General features: G+C 41.4%; 1 protein-coding gene across 4 annotated transcripts in view; it reads left to right on the top strand.

Annotated features, from left to right (window-relative positions):
- The first annotated feature begins 974 nt into the window (after window positions 1-974).
- The window catches only part of Prmt9 (protein arginine methyltransferase 9), a 34,973-nt gene continuing 8,255 nt past the window's right edge, over window positions 975-27,692 (top strand). For 2 of the 4 annotated variants that reach the window (XM_027410556.2, XM_035442510.1), the window contains exons 1-10: window positions 975-1,318; window positions 4,573-4,617; window positions 5,101-5,249; window positions 6,972-7,208; window positions 9,071-9,238; window positions 12,405-12,507; window positions 16,627-16,733; window positions 18,177-18,369; window positions 21,100-21,283; window positions 24,813-25,530. In XM_027410556.2, the coding sequence (XP_027266357.1) occupies window positions 1,130-1,318; window positions 4,573-4,617; window positions 5,101-5,249; window positions 6,972-7,208; window positions 9,071-9,238; window positions 12,405-12,507; window positions 16,627-16,733; window positions 18,177-18,369; window positions 21,100-21,283; window positions 24,813-25,530 (2,093 nt within the window). In that variant the 5' untranslated portion in view covers window positions 975-1,129. The remainder of the gene's footprint in view (window positions 1,319-4,572; window positions 4,618-5,100; window positions 5,250-6,971; window positions 7,209-9,070; window positions 9,239-12,404; window positions 12,508-16,626; window positions 16,734-18,176; window positions 18,370-21,099; window positions 21,284-24,812; window positions 25,531-27,692) is intronic. The other 2 variants (XM_027410554.2, XM_027410555.2) reach the window with 2 other exon arrangements.

The raw sequence follows: 27,692 nt of genomic DNA on the forward strand, positions 1-27,692 counted from the left end.
TTATTGGTCTTTTTGTTCTACTCCATCCCATTAGGTGTAGAGGCTTCCTTCGTTTCCATCTTCTTAGAGAAATACTGTATAGTTAAGTCCTACATTGCTTAGTACAGAAAGCAGGACAGTACACAAGCAAAACTAAAAAGCAGGAGGAACGCTTTCCATCAAGTGTAAAAATACTAATTTTGTACATACTAGAAAAACTGAGAATAGTTCCTGTCTTGAAGAACTTTCTTAGGATGTACATAGGTAGGTGCTCACAAGAGTGGGTCAGAGAATACAACAAGAGACAGCAAAAAGGTACACAAAAGTCGACTTGGGGAGCACCGGAGAATTTTAGTTTGATATCCAAATTGCTCTGACCTTCATTTCTTGTTAGTCACTCTACACACTACTAATCTTGTGGAAATGGGGACAAAAATAGCTAATGCTCTAATTCCTATACATCGTTCAAAACTTTCGGATTTATATCTTAGCGGCACATGTGACCTAAGTCTTCTGTATTAATGTAACAAGTCATCGGGAAATTCGGATTCGGCCACACCCATCCCACGGACTTGTGCAACCTTGAAGCAGTTCTCAGAGACTGCCTTTTCCTTCTCCTATGCCAAGTCCTGCCTCACCGGGTTTTGTGAGAATACTTGACGCTGTGAGAGTACCCCATGACCAAATTGAAGGAGCTTTGACTTGGTTTTGCTATAGCGAGGCTGGCGCGCTGAGCTCCAGAGAGCCTTAGCGTCGCAGACGGCTGCCCCACGCAGGGTCTGGCACTCGCAGCTGGGAGAGTGAGACGAACCTTTCGGTTTCAGCCCAAAGAACCCGACACCGAATCCACCGAACAAACACAAGGGGCTCGCAGCCCAGGTACTTCGCAGGCACCGCGAGTGGTGTGGGGGCGGGGCGGGGGCGGGGCTTTCCCCGAGAGAGAGCGCGCGCCCGCGTTGCGTCATCACTGTGCGTCTCCTCTGGTTGCGTACGCAGCTCTGCCTGAGGCTGAGAAGGCGGAGCGTCGCTGTGTGGAGGGCTGAGCGCGCTTTCCTTCTGCTCCCTGTTGGGTGCCCGGGAAGGGAGGCGTCGAGAGGCTCTTTTCCCGTAGGAGGGAGTCTTCCTCGAGGTCTTCCGAGCGGAGACAGCCATGCCGAACTCGAGGCCCAGGCCTCGCCGGGGCTCCGGGGATGGCGCAGGGGCGGTCGGCAGGGACCGCCTGGTGGCGCGGTCCTTGCAGAGCGCTGAGCACTGTCTGGGCGCCCAGGACTTCGGCACTGCTTATGCCCATTACCTCCTAGTGCTCAGCCTGGCGCCAGAGCTCAAAGAAGACGTGAAGGTGAGGCCTGCCTTCTCTCAGTGGCTGTCAGAGCCTGCGACCATAACAGCGACAGGAGTGTGGTTTGGTGTGCGTGTGTGCGTGTGTGCGTGTGTGCGTGTGTGCGTGTGTGCGTGTGTGCGTGTGTGTGTGTGTGTGTGTCTGTCTGTCTGTCTGTCTGTCTGTCTGTCTGTGAGGCGGTGGGAGAGAGGGGGGCAGAGGGACAGACACAGACAGACAGACTGAGACACTTCTAGCATCTAACTACAATGGGAGTAAATTCCCTACTGGGAGGCAGAGGCAGGTGGACCTCTGAGTTCGAGACCAGCCTGGTCTACAAGAGCTAGTTCCAGGACAGCCTCCAAAGCCACAGAGAAACCCTATCTCAAAAAATAAAACAAAACACCACCACCACCACCAACAAAACAAACAAAAAAAGGAAGTACACATAAAATTTGGCTGTAGGTGTAGGTCATTGGTAGAATGCTTGTGTTGGTAAAATGCTTATTCAGGGGAAGACATAAGCCATCCTCCTAAGATCCCAACAACAAACTGAGGTCTCTGGGGAGCCAGTGTGTTCAATGGGCTTACTTAAAGAGCAGAGCATAGATGAGGGACTACTCACTGGAGTGTGGGAGCTCTCTGCACAAAAGGCTGCACTGGAAAGCCTTTACCCAGCAGGAATGGTAGCTTTCTCAGAGCTGTATAGCTGGACTCTAACTGCCATCTTCCACTGTCTTCCTTGGCTTATACTCTACACCAGAGGTTCTCAGCCTGTGGGTTGTGGCTCCTTTGGGGCTTGAATGATCCTTTTACAGGGGTCACATATCAGATATTTACATTATGATTAATAACAATAGCAAAATTACAGTTACGAAGTAGCAACAAAAATAATTATGTGGTTGGAGTTATCCCAACATGAGGAACTGTATTAAAGGGTTGCAGCATTAGGAAGTTGGGAAACACAGCTCTAGACTCTACTTGAGACCATGTAGTTAGGGCAATGTTGGATATAATGTGTGGTGTGAACTGCAGGTTACTCAGGTGAGGGTCTCATGGCCCAGCCTGCCTTTCCAATAGAGAATTAAACAGACAAGTCTGTCTGGTATTATCTTTGCAAGTGGGCGCAGCTAAACTCCCCTCCAAAATAGCAGTTGTTTGGCTTTGAGGATAGGTCTGTACAACAGCTTGCCATAGAATGGCCCTGAGTGTGATGCTCTGGGTTCCATTCCCAGTACAGAAAAAATATGTAAAATTTGACTATATGGCTGGAGACATAGCTCTGTTGATAGAATCATGTCTAACAAGTTTGGGGTCTAAGCCTAGTGTAGCAGCACACAGCTATAATCCCAGCACTTGGGAGGTACAGGCTGGGGAACCATTAGGTGCCAGGTGAATTTGAGGGAGGGTTGTATGCAACCCTGTCCTATTTTTTTTTTTTTTATTAAAAACAAACAGGCTGATAATGACCAGCATTCAATAGGACTTAGTAACTAGCTTCCTACCCTAGCTGCCCTGGAACTCACTCTGTAGACCAGGTTGGCCTTGAACTCACAGAGATCCACCTGCCTCTGTCTCCTGAGTGCCACCAACCACCACTACCTGACTTAGTCATTTTATTTATTTACTTATTTTTGCTGTTGCCGGGGACCAAAACCAGGGCCTTAAGCATCCTAGGAAAGAGTGCTCAACCACTGAGCAGTCTATTAACCTATAGAACAACTCTTGGTCCATTCATATAATATCTAAATATCTAGACTATGTGTCATATAATGAGCTCTCTTTCATTATCCTTGCCTTTCTAGTAAGCATTTGTAATATAGCTTCTGATATTAACTCTTATGTGTAAAGTTTGTTTTTTTGAACACTGCCTTCTTTCTATAGTGCAGTGGAAAACAGCTGCAGGAAGATGACACTGGAGCTCAGCTGGCAGTGAGAAGGCAATTGCTGCACTCCACCAAGTGCTTAAGGCTCAGGTTAGGCTGTAGCAGTAGAGATTGTCAGGAAGTGGCAGATTTAAAGATGGTTTATGACAAAACTTTGGGGGATATAACACATGTCTCTTCAGCCCAGGTAGGGATCCCATGACAAACCAAAACTGGATACCACCGAAGTCCAACTTAATGAACCTTTGAGTTTTATTGGGTTTACTTACAGGGCCAGAAATAACTTTAAGACAGCTGTATCATCAAAACCCACCTCACCATAGATGGCAGCTCACAAAGCTGGAAACCTGGAGCAGTCTTCAAGGCCTGCTGGCAGCCCAACAGATTGGAAAGTGTCTTTCCAAGTGACTCTGGTCTATACCTCTTTCTCAGGAGGGAGGGACGTAGTGGATCTGGTCAGTTTCAGGGACTTCTTGAAGCTATCTTGAATAGTTTACCTTCTGTTTTAAAGATCTTTCTCTCAGGATGGAATGTTTTAATCTTGGAGGAAATTTACAGCAAATAGTGACATTGTGGTTTGAGATTGAATGATACCTTTGTCTCCTGTGAAGGGAATGTGGTAGGACAGTTGAGAACATTTGAACTTTTTTTGTTTGTTTGTTTTTCAAGACAGGGTTTCTCTGTGTAGCTTTGGAGCCTATCCTGGCACTGGCTCTGGTGACCAGGCTGGCCTTGAGCTCACAGCGATCCACTGCCTCTGCCTCCCGAGTGCTGGGATTAAAGGCGTGTGCCACCAATGCCCGGCGAGAACATGTTGAACTTTTTAAAGATTGTTAAATTTCTGCCTACACGATTCTGTGAGAATAGGAGCAAAATTCATGTTCATCATTGAGTTTTAGTTCTGGTTCCTTGCACATTGATTGATCAGATGACTGAAGACCCAGTGCCTGACAGGTAGAGGTAGCAGGAGTATGAGGACCAGAAAACAAGGTATTAAGTAGTTAGGTACAGCCAGGCAGTGGTGGTGAATGCCTTTAATCCCAGTACTTGGGAGTCAGAGGCTGGTGGATCTCTGAATTCGAGGCCAGCCTGGTCTACAGAGTGAGTTCCAGGACAGACTCCAAAGTTACACATAGAAACCCTGTCTCGAAAAACCCAAAACAAACAAAGTAGAAATTTACATGTTGCATCATTAACACATACATGATTGTACCCTAGGGATGAATAAGAGGGCCAAGAACACTCCTGATGCATACATAGCTCTGCCTGCAAAAAGCCAAAAAGCAGAAGTCAGGGAAAGGCAGCTAAGAACAGATGTTTTCAGGAAGATCATACTGCCTAATTCTACTTTTTTTTTTTTTTTTTGCATGTGCTTATTTGGTGTCTTAGTCACTGTTCTATTGCTGTGAAGACACCATGACCAAGGCAACTCTTGTAAGAGAAAGTATTTAATTGGGGGCTTGCTTGCAGTTTCAGAAGTTTGGTCCATTATCATCCTGGTGGGGAGCATGGTGGCGTGCATGGCATTGGAGTAATAACTTAGAGCTACATCCTGATCTGCAGGAAGGAAGGGGTGTGAGACTGACAGAGACAGACAGACACTGGATTTGACTTGGGCTTTTGAAACCTCAAAGCCCATCCACAGTGACATACTTCCTCCAACAAGGCCATACTTCCTAATCCTTCTCAAACAAGTGCTACTCCTTGGTGACTAAGCATTCCAATATATGAGCTAACGGGGGTGGGGGGGGTGGGGGGCATTCTTATTAAAACCACCACATTGGCAGACAATACTTAAAAATTAGCAATTTCAGGTCATCATTCAGTTATAGTTTCATTTGCTGGAATCTTCAGTTAGAGTTGTGTGTTTTTCATTCTTGTTTACTAATTTGTATTTTTTTTTTCTTGTTTGCAAAGGAAACTTTTCAGTATACACTTTTCAAGTGGGCTGAAGAGCTTGATGCACTTAGTCGAATACAAGACTTACTTGGTTGCTATGAGCAGGCCTTGGAGCTATTTCCTGATGATGAAGTAATTTGCAATAGTATGGGAGAGCACCTTTTCAGGTTTGTAGTGACTTCACTATTACTCGATAAAGATTGTTCTTGATCAGTCCAAAGCAAGTATAAACTATGCATTCAGGTCCTCTCTGAAGTCACAGTGTTACGTTCCCTCCACAGTGACTTCTTTCCTTCCAACAAACAAATCCATACCTACTCCCAACAAAGACACACCTAATAGTGCCGCCTCCTGTGAGCTTATGGGGGCCAGTTACATGTAAACTAGCACAATAATCAAGCTAGTAGTTTTTCTCCTACTTCCAAGGTCTCCTTTCTTGACTCAGGGCTGTGCAGGGTCAGTGCTCTGGAGAAGGAAGTGTATTTAACCTCTGCAGTTCTGACAAAGTTAACTGAGCAGTGGTCTTCCTTGGTACACATTTGGTTCAGCATGGTGAGGCTTGTTCACATTAGTACCATGTGTTTTCTACTGTGATGTATTCTGTGCAGTTCCAGAATATACCTTTGTTACTTTCAGGGTAACAAAGAAGTAACATGTATTGATTGACCTTAAATATTTCAACTTTAAACTAAAACATGAGTGCCTACAATTTAACATAGCATGGCCCTTTTGTTAGTTGGTCCCATTTGTCTTAGCCCTGCCTAGAATTAATAGTCAGGATTAAGTTTCTTTAAAATGGATGGTGACCAAAGGTGCTTGTGAAGAAACAAGTGAGAATTCTATTTGTTCTTTTCTGTTGAATTTGTGGTCCATAAATTACTGATTCATGACAGCTGTGTATAGAATTTGATACTAGTAGAAATCCATGTCTCTGTCAAGGAACTCTTGGGGTGACCAAAATATAGACCAGTTTGGATGCTGCTGAAGTCCAATGGTATGAGATACATATTAGTTGGGGACAGTGGTCAGCCAATGATTATCTTAAACAGTGACAGCTCAACTGTTAAGCAACGTTGAGATGACTTGATAGTATTGTTAGACCCCCGAAAACTCAAGTATCCAGGGTCCCAGGCCACGTTCGAGGTCACCCCAATCACCAGGCAGATTCGAGAGCTTGCTGCAAACTGCACGAGGCTTTATTGTAATTTAACGAGCTAACCCCATGTTAGCTCGGGTCTTTCACCCACCAGCCATGGTGGATGGCCAGAAAAGACGGCTCCTAGGGCCTCCCAAAAGATCTTATAGGGCAGCGTAAGGGGAGTGTCTAGGGGTACGCACAGGCTCACGATTGGTGTGCCTCCAGGCTTGGAGGGCTTGCCCTGTGTTGATTGGTCAACTGGTTGTTATGGCCCACAGGCCCTCCCAGGGTGGTTGCTATGCTCTCTACGTCATTGCTGTGCGCTTGTCCGTAAAGCATACCCAGGGTCGTAAAGCATAGCGCCACCAGCTAACTTCTGATTGGTTCCTTGTCACAAGACAGGAATCTGACTTTCTAGTGTCTAGGGCAAGGTCATAGAAGCACTTGTTCGACCGTTATGGCTGCCGAAAGGGAAGCTGGTTCCTTCAGTATTTCCCCTTAGTCTTTTATTTTTTTATCTGCTCATATTCAATTCAGTGTAGGTTAATGCCTTTGATGCCCCCACTCCCACCCCAGGACCTCTGAGATGCATAGGTAGAAATCTGGAAAAGAAGTCAATAAAGTGCCATACTCTAGAAAGAGAAAGTTTGCCAAGGAGGTAGACTGCTCTGAGGTCTGGGGTAGTGCCTGAACAGAGGCACTGTAATTGATCACATAGAGTTGAATGTATTGTCATTTTCCATCCCTCTAGAATGGGCTTTCGAGATGAGGCAGCTGGGTATTTTCATAAAGCTGTGAAGCTAAATCCTGATTTCAGTGATGCAAAGGAGAACTTTTACCGTGTTGCCAACTGGCTGGTGGAACGCTGGCACTTCATCATGCTTAATGACACCAAGAGGAATAGGATTTACAATGCAGCAATCCAGAAGGCAGTGTGCTCGGGGTCCAAGAGTGTTTTGGATATTGGCACAGGAACTGGAATACTGAGGTTTGTTGTAATTATTGAATAAACAGTTTTGTTAGATTCCAAAATTGTAACATTGGAATATAAAAATAGCAGTTGTCTTTCATACTGTTGTTAGAGTTATTCATGTAACTATTCTTTCCTCTCTCTTTTTTGAGACAGGATTTCTCTGTAATATACCTGGCTGTCCTGGAACTCACTTTTGTAGACCAGGCTGGCCTCAGACTCACAGAGATCTGCTTGCCTCTGCCTCCTGGGGGCTGGGATTAAAGGCATGTATCACCATCACCTTGCTTGATGCAATTATTAGTATTGTACTTTTTACTATGATTTTACTTATCAAAAGTTCAAGAAAACTAAGAGAAACTCGGGGTTACTGAAATTCTGTGTAATGAATTTTAGAGCATTTTTTATAGTAACATTTTGGTGGAATCTAGAAAGCTTATTAAGCAAACTTCTTGCAGGTTGTGTCTTAATTGTGTGGATGGTGAGCCAGACGTGGTGGCATACTCCTTTAATCCCAGTACTCATGAGACAATGGCAGGCAGATCTCTGACTTTGAGGTTAATCTGATCTACATAGTGAGTTGCAGGTCAGACAATGCTATGTAGAAAGACCCTGTCTCAAAAAACAAACAAAACAAAAAAAAGTTTGAATATTATTTATTGAATGATCTGTTTTTAAACAAATATACAAGAATACTAGTTCATTTTTTCTTTTTTTTAAATATTATTATTACTTTTTTTTTTTTTTTTTTTTTTGGAGGCAGATTTTCTCTATGTAGCCCTGGCTGTCCTTGAACTCACTCTGTAGACCAGGCTGGCCTTGAACTCACACAGATCTACCTGCCTCTGCCTTCTGAGTGCTGAAATTAAAGATATGCACCATGGTACCCGGCTTCATTTATTGTTATTTTTTTTAATCTTAATTTTTTTAAGCCTTTTTGAGATAGTGTCTCACTATGTATCTTTGGCTGGCCAGGACCTTGCACTCGAGTGCTCTATCTCTCTCTCTCTATGTATGTATGTATGTATGTATGTATGTATGTATGTATGTATATATATATATAGTTTTGTTTTGTGTTTTTTTGCAGTGGGGCGTTTCAAGACAAGGTTTCTCTTTGTAGCTTTGGCTGTTCTGGAACTGGTTCTATAGACCAGACTGGCCTTGAACTCACCTGCCTCTGCCTCCTGAGTGATGGAATTAAAGATGTGCTCCACTTGGGGCTGGAGAGATGGCTCAGCAGTTAAGAGCACTATTTGCTTTTGCAGAGGTCCTGAGTTCAATTCTCTGCAACCACATGGTGACTCACAACCACCTATAATGAGATCTGGTGCCCTCTTCTGGCCTATAAGAATATGTGCAGGTAGAACATTGTATACATAATAAACAAGTCTTAAAAAAAAAAAAAAAAAAAAAAAGATGTGCTCTATTACCACCTGGCTTAAGTAGATTATTTTCTCCTTCCACTGTGGGTTTCAGGGATTGAATTTGCGTTGTCAGACTTGAATGGCAGATACCTTTACCCATTGGGCTGTCTTGCTAGCTCTCATCTTTTTTTTTTTTTTTTTTTTTTTTTTTTTTTTTTTTTTTGGTTTTTTGAGACAGGGTTTCTCTCTGGCTTTTGGGGCTGTCCTGGAACTAGCTCTTGTAGACCAGCCTGGTCTCAGACTCACAGAGATCCACCTGCCTTTGCCTCCCGAATGCAGGGATTAAAGGCATGCGCCACCAATGCCCGGCGCTAGCTCTCATCTTTTAAGTGCAGAACAAATAATAGCTATATTGAAGAACGGAAAGATGATCCCATGTTTGAAGAATCATAATTTTGGGATTCATAATTTTATTAAAATTGGAAAAAGATACAATGGATTTTTCTTCTTTTGCAGCATGTTTGCTAAAAAGGCTGGTGCACATTCAGTATACGCCTGTGAATTATCCAAGACCATGTATGAACTTGCCTGTGATGTAGTGGCTGCAAACAAGATGGAAGATGGGATTAAGCTCCTACATATGAAGTCACTTGATATAGAAATTCCAAAACACATTCCTGAAAGGTGTGTTTATAATTCACCAATACGTGAAGATACATTTCTAGCTTCTCGTGTTAACAAAAGTATTAATGTCCTTATTTTGTGATGGTACAGTTGTCAGCCAGTTTAATAAGATACAGGATTTTATAATAACATGCTTTTTAAAAAATACCTAAAGACTCAAGAAAAACTGATAGTGAGGAATTTAACAAAAACCTTTCTTTAACACATTACATAACTCATGCTTTTTTGTCCATAAAAGTAGATAGACTTCCTGTGAGTCAACAGTGTAGTTGTTTAAAGTGTGAACAGTTCACATCAGCAGACATCACATTTGCATGACTGTCCTTGATTAAAATGAAAGTTTAGAAGTGCCAGTTAACAGAGTATTTTGCCTTGTGTCCTTCAAATGCTGTAAGTACAGTTTTAGAGGCTTGTGTTTTCATCTGCATCCCACTGTCAGGAGATCGGTGGAAGATTAGAATAGAAGGGGTTTAAATATCATCTGGCCCATCATTTTAAAGAATCCCCCCCCTTTTTTTTTAAACTGTAACACTTCCTTTGGAACTGTGCCTGTGCTGTCTTCTGATTTAGTTAAATGTAGTCTACATGTAAAGAGTTTTTTTTGGTGCTCTATTTGTTATTTGAACTCTGGTTTTTAAGTCTTCTTCTTTCATATTTTTTTGTTGTTGTCGTGTTCCTCCCCCCCTCCCCCACAGGGTTTCTCTGTATATCCTTGGCTGTCCTGGACTCATTCTGTAGACCAGGCTGGCCTTGAATTCACAGAGATCCACCTGCCTCCCCACCCAGTGCTGGGATTAAAGGCATGTGTCACTACTGCCCAGCTTTTTCTTCCAGTTTTAATAATGTGTGCATGGTACTTATACTTTTCAGTGGTCTCTTTTTTTTTTTTTTTTTTTTTTTTGGTTTTTCAAGACAGGGTTTCTCTGTGTAGCTTTGGAGCCTATCTTGGCACTCGCTCTGGAGACCAGGCTGGCCTCGAACTCACAGAGATCCGCCTGCCTCTGCCTCCTGAGTGCTGGGATTAAAGGCATGCGCCGCCAACGCCTGGCTTCAGTGGTCTTTGTTAATGAAGAAGTTTATCAGATTGTTAATGCAGGTGTATACTCATTTTATAAAAAACAAAACCAAACAAACAGTCCTAAGTTGTCACAGAATTTAAAAAAACAGACATAATTTTTCAGGTAGGTTTTTTCCTGGCTGCAGTTGTCTGCCTGATTTTTGTGTCCTCATGTGACCTTTCCTCTGTGTGTGACTTATTACTAGTGTTTATTCTTTCAGTAGGACACCAATCCTGTTGAATTAAGACCTCTTGTTGGTGACTTCATTTTTATCCTTAATTGCCTCCTAAGGGCTCTGTCTCCAAATAGAGGATTAGGACTTCCATGTAAGATTTGGAATGGCATGAAGCTAAAGTTACTTTTATTTGTATTTTCCTCATGGACCTCTTTTGAATCAGGCAAGATAGGTATTTCAAGTCAGATTATTATTTTTTTTTAAGACATATTAAGCAGTTTATTATACCCATCAGAGTAGGGTATAATAGAGAAGAGAAACAGAGTAAATGGCTGACCACCATGGCCGGTTGCCATAGAGAGAGAGAGAAGAGAAGCAGAAGCAGACAGAGAAGAGGAGAAGAGTAGAGAGTGTAGAGAGAGAAATGTAGAGAGCCAATTCAGATTCTTATTGTTCACTTTGCCCATAAGTAAATTTCTGGACTAAGTTGTAGGACAGATGATTTGAGGTACTTTTCATATTCTAAGTGTATACAGTCTAAGTATTGAAACTTTTTTTGTCTGTAGGTCTAATTGGGTCTAGGTACTGTGGAAGATACCCAGGTCAGTCCAACCCTTAAGATACCTACAGATCACCGGGCGTTGGTGGCATATGCCTTTAGTCCCGGCACTAGAGAGGCAGAGGCAGGCAGATCTCTGTGAGTTCCAGGCCAGCCTGGTCTACAAAGTGCGTTAGAGGACAACCTCCAAAGCAATACAGAGAAACCCTGTCTCGAAAAACCAAACCAAAACAACAACAACAAAAAGATACCTATAGATCTAGAGAGGAATGTAAGGAATAGTTAGGACATTTTTGTAGTATCTTTAGACGCCAAAAGTGAATCATGCCAGCAGTGAAGCTAAAGGAATTCAGAGAAGGGAAAAATTATTTCTGAGTGTCTTTGAGTTTTCTAGAAAGATTGAATGAATGAATAAAAGAGTGTAACTCTGGAGTAGGTTTTTGTGAAGACTAGAGAAGTGGTAAGAGAGGCACAGTCAGATATGTGTAATATTATAGAAGATTAGAGATACAATTTTTGGAAGAGAAAATTCTTGTCCACATTAAATGCTATTTGCATATCAAAAATTATAATTGGACTGGCAAGGTGGCTCACTAGATAAAGACATGTGTGCCAAGCCTGTGTTCAAACCCTCAAACCACAAGGTAGAAAGAAGGAGAGAGCAGTCTCAGACAGCCACATATGTACTGTGGCATGCCCATACCCACAGAAATAGTTTGTATATGTATTCACACATAAAGCTTTTTTTTTTTTTTTAAAGATAGATGAAAAAGAAAATTGATTTCTGGCCTTTAATCCCAGCACTTGGTAGTCAGAGGCAGGATGATCTCTGAGTTTGAGGCCAGCCTGGTCTACAGAGGGAGTTCCAGAACAGCCAGGGCTACAAAACCCTGCCTCAAAACAAAACAAAACAAAACAAAAATTCATTTTCAGAAGGGTCATTGATGTAGAGAATCTATGGATGTATTCCCTCTCTGATTTGTTTTTGCTGTTTTAATGCAGGGTTTCATGTAGCCCAGGCTAGCTTCATACCCACTATGTAGTCTAAGATTACCTTTAACTTCTGCCTGATCCTCTTGTTTCCACATCCCAAGTTCTACTAAGCTAGTAGAAAAGCATTTGTATGGAGTGTTAGAGTTAGAAGCTCAATGTTTGATGTTCAGGAAGGGAGCAGTAAAGATGTGAATACCAGTTATCTTAAGGACTCAGGCAGTGAATGAAAGGGTAGGAAGGCAAACCCTTTTATGTCCAGAGTAAGGAAAAGAGAGGAGCCAAGGGACACCCCAGGGTTCAGGGGAAGATGCTTAAATTAAATGCATTAGAAAAATAGCATGTCATTTTACTAACATGTGTCTTTAAAACATCATTCTATAGAGTGTCCCTAGTTGTAACAGAAACTGTCGATGCAGGTGTGTTTGGAGAAGGAATTGTGGAGAGTTTAATTCATGCATGGGAGCATTTACTTCTGCAACCTAAGGTAAGCATCAAGAAAACACTCAAATCTGATTAAGAATTCATTACTAAGAAGTGCATTGAGCCCTGGGAATGTTCACAAGACAGGAAGGAAATATATCAGAGTATGTCTATCCCTGGAGAGAAACACAAGAAAAAGCACCGACAGCCATGTATCACAGTGTGTGCTGTATGGACCCATAAGGGTTACAGATGAGATACAATAGGGAGGGATTCGTATGAGTGATCTTATTTGTGGAGGGACCGATTAACGTTCTTGAGTATAGTTGTAGAAAAGGGAAGCACTTTGAATCTCACAGTGCCAGTGCTTGGAATTTTGGCAGATCTCTAGAAAAGAGGAAAGTAATACTAGTTCTGTAATGTTTTAAGGTACTCAGTGAGTTCAGGCTACTAGGCAGAACACTGAACTCTTCTACTATAGTCCCTAAGCCATATATATATATATTACAGTTCATCTATCATATACATTGTATATATTAAGGGACCTCAATAAAATCTGTTTATAGAATATGATATATATTTAACATAGAATAGCAGTTTATTTTTTAAATAAATAATGACTTTGATATTTTTCTTTCTTTTTTTATTTTGGTGCTGAGTTGAACTTGGGGCCTCACCCACGGTTCGTGCTGTCTACTGCTCAGCTATATTTTATGTTTGAATGTTTTGCCAGTGTGTGCCTGTCGAGAGTGTGTGTGTGTGCATCTGCCACTTGTGTGCAGTGCTCGTGGAGTCAGAAGGCATCACATCCTATGGAGCTGGAGCTAGACCTGGTTGTGAGCTGCTTGTGGTTGCTGGGAATTGAACTGGGGTCTTCTGCAAGAGTAGCCAGTGCTCTTAACCTCTGAGTCATCTCTGCAGTCCCTCCATTTTTAGTTTTTTGTTTGTTTTCAAGACAAAGTTTTTCTGTGTAGCCCTGGCTGTCCTGAGACTCTTATCTGTAGACCAGGTTGGCATCAAACTTTTGAGATCTGCCTGCCTCTACCTTCCAAGGGCTGGGATTAAAGACTGGTGCCACCACTGTCAGCTCTTTTTATTTTTTTTTATTAAATTACATCATAGCTTTATAACTCTCTCTTCCTCTTTGTACTTGTATTCTAAACATTAAATTACACACACACACACACACACACACACACACACACACACATTCTTTTTTTAATTTAAATTAGAAACAAGATTCTTTTACATGTCAATCTCAGTTCCCTCTCCTCCTCCCCTGCCCCCGACTGACTCCCTATCCCAGCTGCTTTCTGCTCCCAGGGAGGGTGAGTTCTTTCATGGGGGATCTTTAAAGTCTGTCATATCATTTGGAGCAGGGCCTAGATCCTCTTCCGTGTGTCTAGGAGATAGTATCCCTCTGTGTGGAGAGGGCTCCCAAAGTTTTTTGTGTACTAGAGGTAATTACTGATCCACTACCAGTAGCCCCATAGATTGTCCAGACATGCAAACTGACTTCCTCCTTCAGGGGTCTGGAACAGTCCTATGCTGGTTTCCTAGCTATCAGTCTGGGGTCCATGATCAACCCCTTGTTCAGGTCAGCTGTTTCTGTGGGTTTCTCCAGGCTGGTCTTGACCCCTTTGCTCATCACTCCTCCCTCTCTGCAACTGGATTCCATATTCAGCTCAGTGTTTAGTTGTGGGTGTCTGCTCTGCTTCCATCAGCTACTGGATGAAGGCACTAGATGGCATATAAGGTAGTTATCAACCTCATTATCGGAGAAGGGCATTTAAGGTAGCCTCTTGACTATTGCTAGGATTGTTAGCTGGGGTCAAGCTTATAGATCTTGGACCTTTCCTAATATCAGAAATTTCTATAAACCTGTATGTAATGGCTCCCTCTATGATAGTATCTCTTTTTCTTGCTCTCCTTTATTCTACCCATGATTAGATCTTCCTGTTCCCTCATGTCCTCCTCTCCCCTCTTCTCCCCTTCTCTTCTAACTCCCTCTCCCCTCTCCCCATGTTCCCCATTAGCTTAGGAGATCTTGTCTCTTTTCCCTTCTCTCTGGGACTATATATGTCTTTCTTAGGGTCCTTCTTGTTTCCTAGCTTTTCTGGTGTTGTGGATTGTAGGCTGGTACTTCTTTGCTCTAGATCTAAAATCCATATATGAGTGATTACATACCATTTTTGTCTTTTTGCAACTGGGTTACCTTACTCAGGATGGTTTCTTCTAGTTCCATCCATTTGCCTTTGAATTTGCAGATTCCATTGTTTTTTTTCCCGCTGAGTAGTTCTCCATTGTGTAAATGTACCACATTTTCTCCATCCATTCTTCAGTTGAGGGGCATCTAGGTTGTTTCCAGTTTCTGGCTGTTACAAATAATGCTGTTATGAACATGGTTGAACAGATGTTCTTGTTACATGAATGTGCTTCTTTTGGGTATATGCCTAAGAGTGGAATTGCTGGATCTTGTGGTAGATTGATTCCCATTTTCCTGAGGAACCACCATATTGATTTCCAAAGTAGCTGTGTGAGTTGGCACTCCCACCAGCAGTGGAGGAGTGTTCCCCTTTTTCCACGTCCTCTCCAGCATACACTGTCATTGGTGTTTTTGATTTTAGCCATCTGACAGGAGTAAGATGGTATCTCAGAGGTTGTTTTGATTTGCGTTTCCCTGATGGCTAAGGATGTTGACCACTTTCTTTTGTATCTTTCAGCCATTTTAGATTCCTCTATTGAGAATTCTCTATTTAGTTCTGTACCCTACTTTTTAATTGGATTAGTTGGTGTTTCGGAGACTAGCTTCTTGAGTAAATTTTGGATATCAGCCCTCTGTCAGATGTGGGATTAGTGAATGTCTTTTCCCATTCTGTGGGCTGCTGTTTTTTGTCTTTTTGATTGTGTCCTTTGCCTTCCAGAAGCTTCTCGGTTTCAGGAGGTCCCATTTATTAATTGTTAATCTCAGTGTCTGTGCTACTGGGAAGGAGTCTCCTGTACCAATTCGTTTGAGGGTACCACCTACCTTCTCTTCTAAGAGGTTCAGCGTGGCTAGATTTATGTTGAGGTCTTTGATCCATTTGGACTTAAGTTTTGTGCATGGCGATAGATATGGATCTATCTCCAGTCTTCTACACGCCAGCATCCAGTTATGCCAGCACCATTTGTTGACGATGCTTTCTTTTTTCCATTGTATAATTTTAGCTTCTTTGTGTTCGTAGGTGTTTGTATTAATATCAGGGTTTTCATTTCTACTCTATTGGTCTACCTGTCTATTTTTGTGCCAATACCAAGCTGTTTTCAGGACTATATCTCTGTAATAGAGCTTGAAGTCAGGGATGATAATGGCTCCGGAAGTTCCTTTATTATACAGGGTTGTTTTGGCTATCCTGGGTCTTTTGTTTTTCCATGTAAAGTTGAGAGTTGTTCTTTCAAGGTCTGTGAAGAATTGTGCTGGGATTTTGATGGGGATTGCATAGAATCTATAGATTGCTGTTGGCAAGATTGCCATTTTTACTATGTTGATCCTACCTATCCAAGAGCATGGGAGATTCTTCCATTTCCTGGTATCTTCTTTCTTTCTTTAAAGACTCAAAGTTCTTGCTTTACAGGTCTTCCACTTATTTTGGTTAGCGTTATCCCAAGGTATTTTATGTTGTTTGTGGCAATTGTAAAGAGTGATGTTTCTCTGATTTCTTTATCAGCTCATTTATCATCTGTATATAGTAGGGCTACTACTGATTTTTTTGAGTTAATCTTTTATCCTGCCACTTTGCTGAAGGTGTTTATTAGTTGTAGGAGTTCCCTGGTAGAGTTTTTCTGGTCACGTATGTAAACTATCATATCATCTGCAAATAGTGAAAGCTTGACTTCTTCCTTTCCAATTTTTATCCCCTTGATCTCTTTTTGTTGTCTAACTGCTCTAGCTAGAACTTCAAGGATAATATTCAAGAGGTATAGAGAGAGTGGACAGCCTTGTCTTGTCCTTTATTTTAGATGAATCTCATTGAGTTTCTCTCTGTTTAGTTTGATGTTGGCTGTTGGCCCAAGCTCACCTCGTCTTGTGGGGGAATGAAGGGATTAGGACCGTGAAAATACTTTTTAAAGGAAAAATTTCTTGGTCTGTATATATACACACCTATTTGTAAATGTAATGGTGTGACCTTTATTGTATTTTCAGACCAAAGGAGAAAATGGAAATTGTGGACAGTATGGGAAAGTTATACCAGCAAGTGTTGTTATATTTGGGATGGCAGTAGAGTGTGCAGAGATACGAAGACATCATAGGTAAGTGGTTAGAAGAACACTCTTAAACCTGGCAGTGGTGGTGCACACCTTTATTTCCAGCACTGGGTTGGGGGTGGGTAGCACATGCAGGTGAATCTCTGAGTTCGAGGCCAGCCTGGTCTACAGAGTGAGTTCCAGGACAGCCTGGTCTACAGAGTGAGTTCCAGGACCGCCAGGACTACACAGAGAAACCTTGTCTCAGAAAGAACCCTCCAGCTCCCTCCCCCCAAAGAAAAACACAACTTCAAGACTTAATGCATGTGTATAATGTTTAGCCTTATTAATTTTAAGTGGAATTCTAGGATTAAAACTAGCTTTTTCTAAATGGAAATTTTTTATACAGCTTACTGTCATTTAACTGTGTGAGAATTTTTTGTAGAAAAATATTAAGTTCAGATTGTTTTTAATTGGAATTCTAGTAAGGATTTCCAATGTGAAGATAAGTTTTAGTATTACTTTTCTTGATAACTTCACTAATGCAATGATTGGGCAGAATGCAATTTTAAATCGTCCAAAGATGTTACCTTCCTGTGTAAAGGTAACATAAAAATATAAGTATTGATGAATAAAAGAAAGGAATTAAAATCACCGTGAACTGAATCACCAGTAAATAGTTACTGCTCAATTTTGCTATGAACTGTTCATTAATTTTTGTTTCATGTTACAGGTTTATAATAAAGTGTTTAGAGTTTGGTAGGCTCAGGGAACCAAATAGACAGACCCCAGGTACCAAGTTAGTTGACTATGGACTCTATGTATATAAATGCCTCTGTGTGTTAATTGAATTCATTAAAGAGTACCAACAATACAGTTGTGTGAGACAGTATCCTCGGCCACCCTTGCTATTGACTACTCACATTGTGGGTTCTGTAGCATGTATTGTGGTTTTCATTTCATGATCTTTGATGATCACTGGTGTTCTTATTTTATTTTGTCATCCTCTTTAGTGAGTATCTAAATGTTTTGTCCATTTCTGTTTGTCTTCTATCAACTTGCCAGAATTCAAAAGTACATTTGAATATGAATTATTTTTGAATGTACATTCTAAATATTTTTGTTTTTAAAAGTTTTCTAATTTTTATTTATGCATGTGTTTGTGTGAATATCTGCCTTGTTTATGTTGTGTCTGTGGAGGACATAAGAGTGTGGTGTATCTCCTGGAGCTGGGGTTACAGGTGTTTGTGCTGGGAGTCAAACTTAAATCAGGACCTCTGCAAGAACAGCAAGTGTACTTAACATTGAACCATCTCTCTGTCCTACAGAGTTGTTCATTTTAACATAGACTTTATCATTTTTTTCTTCATGTGATTGTTTATGTATATAATATAAGAAATCTGTGGCTATTTGGTCTCATTTCATTTTTATATTTTCTCAACTATTAGATAATGATTTTGATAATAAAAAAATACATCTTTACCTCTCTTTTTCTTAAACTCTTACTAGGGTGAGCACTAAGGACATTGCTGGTGTCCATTTGCCAGCAAATGTGACATTTCAGAGCCCGGCCTACTCTTGTGTAGACACTGGAGAAGCAGTTGAGCCTTACACAACTGAAAAGATGAGTAGGATCCCTGGAGGGTACTTGCCTCTGACAGAGTGCTTTGAAATTATGAAAGTGGATTTTAACAGTCTTCAGGTAAAAACATGAAGTTAATTCTCCCCCTCCCCTCAGACAGGGTTTCTCTGTGTAGCCATGGCTGACCTGGAACTTAGTTTGTAAACCAGGCTGGCCTGGAAATAATAGAGATCTCCCTACCTCAGTAGTATGCCACCATGCCTGGCCCTTAATTCTTACTTTTAAGAAGTTAAAGAATTTCCTAAATTGTTTCGGGTAATGTATGAAGTCTTACTTTTTCTTTTCCCTTCTTCCCTTCCCCCTCCTTCTCCCTCTTCCCTCCCCTCCCCCTCTGTTCCGATAAATCTTTCCACCAAAAGCCGCCTGAGCCCCACCGCCACGTGTGTGCTTTATGCCAGCCGCCCGCCCGAGTTAAGGCCCAAATGAATACACAGAAACTTGTATTAAGTTCAAAGCTGCTTGGCCAATGACTAGGATTCTCATCTGTTAGCTCAGTCTCAATTATCATAAATCTATATATGTTATAAGATGTATTTTTATAGAGGATGCCTTTTGCTGGCACCCTCTCTTGCTGGTGGCTCACATCCTGCCGCTGGAGGAGGCCAAGGGGAAAAGGGGACACTTCCTGTTTCCTTTGCTTAAATATGAGTCTCCTGGCTATGTCACTTCCTGCCTGGATCACCACTTCTCTACTACATTTCCCAGAATCCTCTTTGACTCCTAGTCCTGTCTAACTTGCTGTCTCATTGGCCAAACAGTATTTTATTCAATAATCAATAAGATAAACATACACAGAAGTACATTCCCCATCACCCCTCCTTTGTGTAGATATGTCCTGCAACTCAAGCTGTAGATCAGGATGGTCTTGAACTCAGAGATCCACCTGCTTCTGCCCCCTGAGTGAATGCTACCACCAGTACTGCCCAACTATGTCTTACATTTTGAATGTACATGAGGTTACTTATGAAGGAATGCTTAGCAGCAAATTAAAATTCCCTTTTGGAAATGTTCTTTTTAAATGCCAGGAACAGCTCTCTAGAGTTTGAGAGTATATGCAGTACTGTGTGCTCTACATGTACTGTGACAGTAGAAGTGAGATAATGTGTGCTTTTTAGATGAAACTGCCTGCAGTAATACATTCGGCCAAGTTATAATGTATGTAAATCCACAGGCAAAAGTCCTAGCCTATTTCCTCTTTATTTTCTCTTTGTCATGCTGTCTTCTCAAATGAATGGCTTTCCTTAAAATGAACAATAATCTAAACCTAACAATCTAAATTTAAATAAAGTTGTTAAGCAGTGCTTCTCAACCTGTGGGTTGTGACCCTTTGGAGGGATGTTAAACAACTCTTTCACAGGGGTCACCTAAGACCATCAGAAAACTCAGATACTTACATTATGATTCATAATAGTAGCAAAATTACAATTATGCTATAGCAAGGAAAATAGTTTTATGGTGGGGGTCACCACAGCATGAGGAACTGTATTAAAGGGTTGAAGCATAAGGAAGTTTAAGAACCACTGTATTAGGGTAATGGTATCTCATTTCATCCAGGGCTGAAGGGTTTCCTGAGACAGAACATTTAGGTCTTTGTTAGGAATTCTAGGGATTGTACCAGACCCTGGTACATGCTAGACAAGCCTCTGTACTCCTGCTACACTTCCTGCTGGGGGTTGCCTTTTAAAGCCAGACCAGGCCTGAGGAAGGCAACTAGGGATTGTCCTAGTTTGTGTATGCATGTATTGGTGGATGATAGGAAGATGTGTATGTAAAGAGCCCAAGAAGTGCTCAATAAAACCCTTTCCTAGTGTCTTGAAGAAAGAATAATGTCTATAGCACATGTTTTAGGTACTCCTTTTGTGGGGTAGGGGTTGCAGTAGACTGAGGGAAGAGTATTTTAACATGGAAATTTAAAATGTAGTCAAAGCTTCCCCTTTAACTCACCTTTTTTTGGGGGTGGTGTGCAGCTGTTTTAGTTTGGTTTTGAGATGTTGAGCAGTCCTGGGTTTTAAGGTCATTCCTGACTAGACTTAATGTTCCAGGGAGTAGTGGGAATGTAACTGTTAAGTACTCCACAATCATTCTTTTCTTTTTCTTTTTCTTTTTCTTTTATTTTTTTGGTTTTTTTGAGACAGGGTTTCTCTGTGGCTTTGGAGGCTGTCCTGGAACTAGCTCTTGCAGACCAGGCTGGTCTCGAACTCACAGAGATCCACCTGCCTCTGCCTCCTGAGTGCTGGGATTTTAAGGTGTGCACCACCACTGCCCGGCTCATTCTTTTATTTATTTTAATAGTTTTTATTTGAATTTTTCCTTACACCACACACAACTTACAAAGATTTTAATTTTACAAACAGTGTCTGTCAGTTAGACACTTTGAAGGAGTATAGAACAGAAATGAAAAGACCCCGGTATTACCTTGTGAAAGGTTGTCTCTTCCCTGTATCACTTGTTTGAAGTGTGTGTTCCGGCTTCCTCTTCTTTCCCTGTGTTTGTGCATGTACACATGTACACTTTTCTCGTGTAAAATGACCGCATTTTTTTCTTCATGAGTAGTGTATATATGTTTTTGCTGTATGTTTAGTAGATGTATGATATCCTGTGATTCCCTAACTGGGCAGGACAGGGCAGGACTGTGAACTGTGAGGGTGGGCTGGGCTGTGGGTGTGACATTGAGGAAAATATATATTCAATTTATAAAGCTTTCTCATTCTTTTTTATTATTTAAAAAACTTTTGGCTCCTTACTATTTCCTAAACTCTGTTTTCTTACCCATTTTGCATTTCTTCTCAGGAATTAAAGAGTCTTGCAGCTAAAGAGCCTTGTCCTCTTAGTGTTCCTGCTGTTAAAGAAGGCATGCTGGATGCTGTCATGGTGTGGTTTGTTCTCCAGCTGGATGATGAACACAGTCTGTCCACAAGTCCTGGGGAGGAAACCTGCTGGGAACAGGCCGTTTATCCAGTGCAGGCCCTTGCAGGTAAGTAGTAACGCATTAAAAAAAATGAGGTACTGGAGAGATGGTTCAGCAGTTAAGAGCACTGGCTGCTCTTCCAGAGGACCTGAGTTCAATTCTTAGCACCTACATGGCAGATCAGAGCCGTCTATTAGACCCATAGTCCCATGGGATCCAAAGGCCTCTTCTGATGTGCAGACATACATGCAGACAAAACATCCATACACATTTTTAAAAATTCTTAAGTAAATCTTGAAGAATTTTTCTTTTAAACCAAGCCTCTCCTCACCAAACTAATCAAACAAAGAAAATTTGTTGCTTTAATCTAAGTAATTGAGTCAGTGACCAAAAAGAAGATTTATTTTGGAGATGAAGTTTTCAGTAAAAGGGTGTTACTTAAATATTTCAAAATTTTAATTCTTTGTTCAAAAGTAAATTTAAGTAACCAATATGTAGTTAAGAAGAGAGATTAAATATAGCTGAGGTGGTGCATGCCATTAATCACACAGCTGTGGAGGCATCAGGAAGCAGGCACATCTCTGGGAGTTCAAGGCCTGTGTGGTCTCTATATTGAGGTCTAGGCCAACCTTGGCTATACACTGAGACTCAGTCTCAAAAATTAGTAAGAGAGATTCAGTCATTACCTTGGAAACTGGGAGAGAAGGGCTGAGAGTTCCTGGGGGTTGAAAGTGCGTATGATCAAGATGTGGTGTTTATGGGTATGAAATTATCAAAGAGAAAATAAAAGATATTCTGTTAAAAAACAAAAATGCTATGTACAGTGTCACACACCTTTAATCCCAGCATTCTGGAGGGGCTGCAGCCAGCCAGGTTTGTATAGTGAGACCCTGTCTCTAAATAAATAAATTAAAATTTAAAAATTACTCTCCTGCATGCTCCTTAGCAGTAACTCTCACTAATCAATTCACAGTTTCAAGTGTTAGTTATCAGTAGATAAAAGAAATGTTGCTTTGAAAAAAAGAAAAACAGAAATGAAACTCTTGACAAATTTGCTGTCGACCTTGCTCAGAAGCCATGCCAATGTTTTTATTTTAGTGTAAGTGCTTCTTAAATGAGTACTGCTTAGTTTTCCTCTTCTTTTTCTTCTTCCAAAAAGGAGTTAGAAAAGTATTAAGTGTGGGGTACTTAACCCATAGAGAACCTGATTACATTTGTAGAGCCCAAGTCATAGGAATGTATGTTGTAGGGCTGGGAGATTCAGTGGGTAAAGGTGTTTGTTGCCATTCCTAATGACTTGAGTTTAGTTTCGGGAACCCACAGAGTGGAGGAGAGAACTGACTCCCCCAAGTTGTCCTCTGCCCTACACACATGCCAGCGCATGTACATACACCCTCCAGTAAAGAAATATAGAAATCAAAATGTATTCCGTCCTAGAAGTACAAAATCTTGCAGTGTTTTAGCTTTTTTGAGACAGGGTTTCTCTGTGTAGCTTTGGAGCCTATCCTGCACTCGCTCTGGAGACCAGGCTGGCCTTGAACTCACAGAGATCCACCTGCCTCTGCCTCCCGAGTGCTGGCATTAAAGGCGTGTGCCACCAATGCCCGGCAAAGTCTTGCAGTTTTAAGAGACTTTGGAGATGTATAAACTTCTCTGGGGAAAGTTGATATTAAAGATATTTTCTATCTAGGAAAAGGAAACTTTTTATAGCAGTTTGATGGGTTTCTGTGTTTTTAACAATTAGTTTTGTGGAAAACTACCCATTTGAAACAGGATGGAAGTACATGCCTGTGTGGTCTCTTTATCAGGGACATGATTTGCAAAGCTAGGGAACTCTGAAATCTGTAGTCTGGAGATTATGGTTCTCTTGTTGAATGACTTTGCTGGCAAAGATCTTAGAATTTTTATTATATTGTATCTGAAAATAGGACAATGGTATCTACCCTAGAGTGTTGTAGAAATGATATGATATATAAATAAAAAAATCTTGGCTCTCAGAGGCAAGTTCCACTTTAAAATCTGTATTCATTTAATTTCATTTTCTTTTGGTAATTTAAATATCCCTTGAAGAATCCTCAGGGAAAACCATTTTAAATGCTTAAACATAATAATAACAGCTTTGTTTATTTTCAGTTAAAAGTTTTTGTTTGTGTGTGTGTCTGTTTTGTGGGGGGGAGTGTACTTGCCATTGCATGCATATGGTTCCTTTTACCTTTATTTGATTTCTAGGCATTGAACTCAGTTAGTTAGGGTTATGAAGCAAAATTTATGGGCTCAAGCAATCTTTCTGCCTCAGTTCCCCACTATCTGGTACTATAAGGCATGTACCGCCACACCTGGTACAGATTATATTTTTGTCTGGCTATAGGACTGAATAGAAGCATGACAGTTTGGGCAGCTTAGAAATGGACCACTTGAAAACTCAAAAAGGAGCTTGGTATAGTACTTCCTGCAGGACTTAGCCTTCCCTTAAACTATGATGTTCCTAAATGTGTGAATTTCCAAATGCTTAAGGGCTGTTAGATACCATTGTGTTGAATGCTTTCGTACTTTTGGAAATTACCTTTAGAGAAAAGAATGTCTATTTAAGCTAAAATGAGGCTTCATATTGACCCCTGAATTTTATCTATCTTTGCTTATAGACAAAGCATCCTTCTATCCCAACATCTTCTTCAGTTTGGCAGTATATCTACTGATCATAGTAACAGACACAAACTATAAGAAGCTGGGCTTTGTGGTACATGCCTGTAATCCCAATTCTTAGGAGGTAGAGCAAGGAGAATCAGGAGTTCAGGTCAGCTTTAGCCACAATGCAAGCCTGAGGTGCAGCTCAATTGCAGCAAAAGACCTTAGCACTTTAGAGATAACAGTATCATAGGATGGCTACCAAGAACAGCAGCATCTGTGGAGTGGACCTGGTCAGAACTTAAATTGACAAGGGAACAATTGTGTTTTATGTCAACTTGACACAAGCTAAAGCCATCTGAAAACACCTCCATAAGATGGGGCTGTAGGTAAACCTGTAGCTTATTTTCTAATTAATAATTGATGGGGGAGGGCCCAGTCCATTGTGGGTGGGGCTACCACTGTGCTGGTGGTCCTGGGTTTTATAAGAAAGGTAGTTGAGCAAGCTATGGGGGACAAGCCAGTATGCAGCACCCCTCTGGCTCTGCAACAGCTCCTGCTTCCAGGTTCCTGCCCTGACTTTTTTGTTTGTTTGTTTGTTTTACGAGACAGGGTTTCTCTGTGTAGCTTTGGAGCCTATCCTGGCACTCACTCTGGAGACCAGGCTGACCTTGAACTCACAGAGATCCCCCTGCCTCTGCCTCCCGAGTGCTGGGATTAAAGGCGTGCACCACCAATGCCCGGCTCTGCCCTGACTTCTTGAATGATGGGCTATAATGTGCAAGTGTAAGCCAAATAAAGTCTTTCCTCCCCGTCTATTTTTGATCTTGGTGTTTATAATAGCAATAGAAACCCTAACTAAGACAGTCAATTACTTATATGTATGTACATATATATATATGCATATATATATATAATTTCATCTATATATATATATATGAAATTTTATTTTTTTCTCTTACTAATGAAGACTACTGGATAAAGCCCGGAGACCGAGTGACAATGGAAGCATCTTGTCAAGATTGTTACCTAAGAATCCAGAGTGTCAATATCTTGCATTTGGAACATGAAATGGAAGTTATAAAGAATTTTACCAAGAGTAAAGACTTGCTCTCTCTAGGAAATGAGGCTGAGCTCTGTAGTGCCCTGGCTAATCTTCAGACCAGTAGAGCAGATGCTCTGGAGCAGACCTGTGTTTTAGAACCTACAGAAATTGCTTTGCTCAATAACATCCCATATCATGAAGGCTTTAAGATAGCAATGAGGAAGGTATTGTCTTCACTGGCCCCAGAGAAGTTGTGCCAGCCCGTGGATACTCACTGTCAGGATATTGAGATGAGCTCTGGAAGTGAACAGAGTGGTACTGCACCGAGCACCTCTGACCCTTTCTATGTGTTGGATGTGTCTGAAGGCTTCTCTCTCTTGCCTATAATTGCTGGAACACTTGGTGATGTTAAGCCCTACAGTTCTGTGGAGAAAGACCAGCATTGTATCACTTTGGACCTCATATCTGAAGCCAATCACTTCCCTAAGGAAACACTTGAGTTTTGGCTGAGACATATAGAGGATGAATCTGCTGTGTTGCAAAGGCCCAAATCAGACAAATTGTGGAGCATAATTATATTAGATGTCATTGAGCCATCTGGACTCATTCAGCAGGAAATAATGGAAAAAGCTGCAATATCCAGGTAAAACAAAAACTGTAAAATTGAATAGGGGATTTTGGGTTTAAAAAGTCACTTTTTCTTTCTTTTCTTTCTATTTTCCAGTTTTGAGTTTTGTGGGCAATAGGGGTGACATGAATGTCTTACTGTCGAACCCAAACCCAGCCATTGGAGTTTGTTCTGCTGAAGGCCTAGAGTAGAGGCTAGTTGCCAGGTTAGACTTTCCTGAAGTGGAGTTAATGACCAGTGGCTAACTGAGTCTTCATAAAATCTCTGAATAGAAAGTTCACAGGCTTTCCAGGGGGTAAACACATCAAAATGTGGGTCTCAAGACTTCAGGAACTCTGAGTGTTCCTCTCCCATAAAGAGCTGCTTCTTCCTCTGACCCACCTTTTGCTCCGTACTCCTGTTGATAGTGATGCAGGGACTTACCCCACACACCAAGCAGTTCCACAGCCTACACCAACTGGGTGGTCTTTAATTTAGTTCAATTTTGGTCCTGGTATCTGGAGGAAGGACAGCCACAACTTCAAAAGTCAGATGCATATAGTAGGTTGTCATCTGTCTTTTAAACCACCAGGTACAAATTGAAACCCTTTTCAGCTATTGCTGAAGCTCACAGGACTTAGGGAAATGCTTGGCTTAGATTAACCTATTTATTATAGAGGATCAGATGAGGAGCCAGAAGGAGAGTGCAGAGGGCAAGGCACATGTGAAGGGTGCAGAATTTCATGGTCTTCCCAGACATGCTCTGCAGGACCCTTCTCATACTGAACTGCACAGTCTCTCAATGCTGGCCCTTTGGGTTTTTGTGGGGCATCATGTGTATGAACATCAGTGGGTATTAGTGATAATTCGACGGGGAGTAAGACAGCAAGGTCCAATCCTCTAGTCATTACTTATTCTTTTTGGATAACAAACCAGAGACACTAAGAGTTCCTAGATTCTGGCATGGCCTTGGTATACAGAAGTCCTCTTACTATTCCTTTGAGTCTGAGAATAGTCCTATGTTTTAGGAGCTTTGAACAACAACAACAAAAAACTGTCCCGACCTGCAGGATGTCAACCTGGTGCGAGAGAGTCTGGGATAGGGAATGGGGACAAGAGACGCAGAAAGAATGACCACAAGACAGGATTCTGATCAAGTGCCGAACTTTACTTTTCTCAGGCTAGCTTATATAGTCAGTAGAGCAGGATATGGGGAGGGGTAGAATAGATTGTTTGTGCACCAGGTGTTAGTATAGGCAGGATATTAGGAGGCCACAATGAGGATGTTTGGCAGGGTAAAGAGTTCATGAGTAAGAGGTCCAGGAAGGGTTGCCTAGGTGACTGAGCCTGTGGGTGCAGGACTGGGTCAAGTTGTTTTCTTTTCTTGAGCTGAGGTTCTAAGGAGCTGCTGTGCAAAGGTTAATATATAACTATGTGGCCAGCCAAGAATGGCCTAGGATCTCATGCCAAGCCCTGAGATTTGGCTCCCAACAAAAACAAAGCAGCAACAACAAAAAACAAGATAAAGATCAAATATAGTGTTAGTATAAATCACCATTGCCCTATGTATGTCTTGTATTTGGCCATTTCTGAATGAGTTTGTCTTTTCAATTTTTAAGTGTATTTTGCCTACATGTATGTATGTGTACCTCATGTGTGCCTGGTGCCTGGAGAGATCAGAACAGGATGTTAGATCCCTTGGAATTGGAGTTACAGATGGTTGTGAACCACCATATGGGTGCTGGGAATTGAATTCGGGTCCTCTGCAAGAGCAACAAATGCTCCTAACAGCTGAGCCATTTCTGAGTTTTATTCTTTGTAGCAAGCCAGTACATAGAGGTAGTATGTTTTTCTTAGTTCTGTGACCCACATTAGCAAATTATCAGATGCTTCCCTCAAAGAGGGAGTTGTGTGAATAACACATGTATATCAATGGGTGCAGTGTGCTAGACACCTGGGATTTAGGATTGGCAACTTGTGTGACATGGATAGATAGTGTTAGAATTGACTGGAACCCTAAGATACTCAACTGACATTGGAGAACTAATTAATTGGCTGTATTTTGGAGAAACCCTCCTTCCAGTTTGGAGTGAGAAGTTTTAATAAATAAGGGAAGGCACTTGTTAAGGTAACAAGTTTATGGACTGGAGGTATGGTTCAGTGGTAGCAAGCTTGCTCTGGTATCCCTGGTACTCTAC

The sequence above is a fragment of the Cricetulus griseus genome, chromosome 3 (assembly GCF_003668045.3).
Source record: "Cricetulus griseus strain 17A/GY chromosome 3, alternate assembly CriGri-PICRH-1.0, whole genome shotgun sequence".
Taxonomy (NCBI): Eukaryota; Metazoa; Chordata; class Mammalia; order Rodentia; family Cricetidae; genus Cricetulus; species Cricetulus griseus.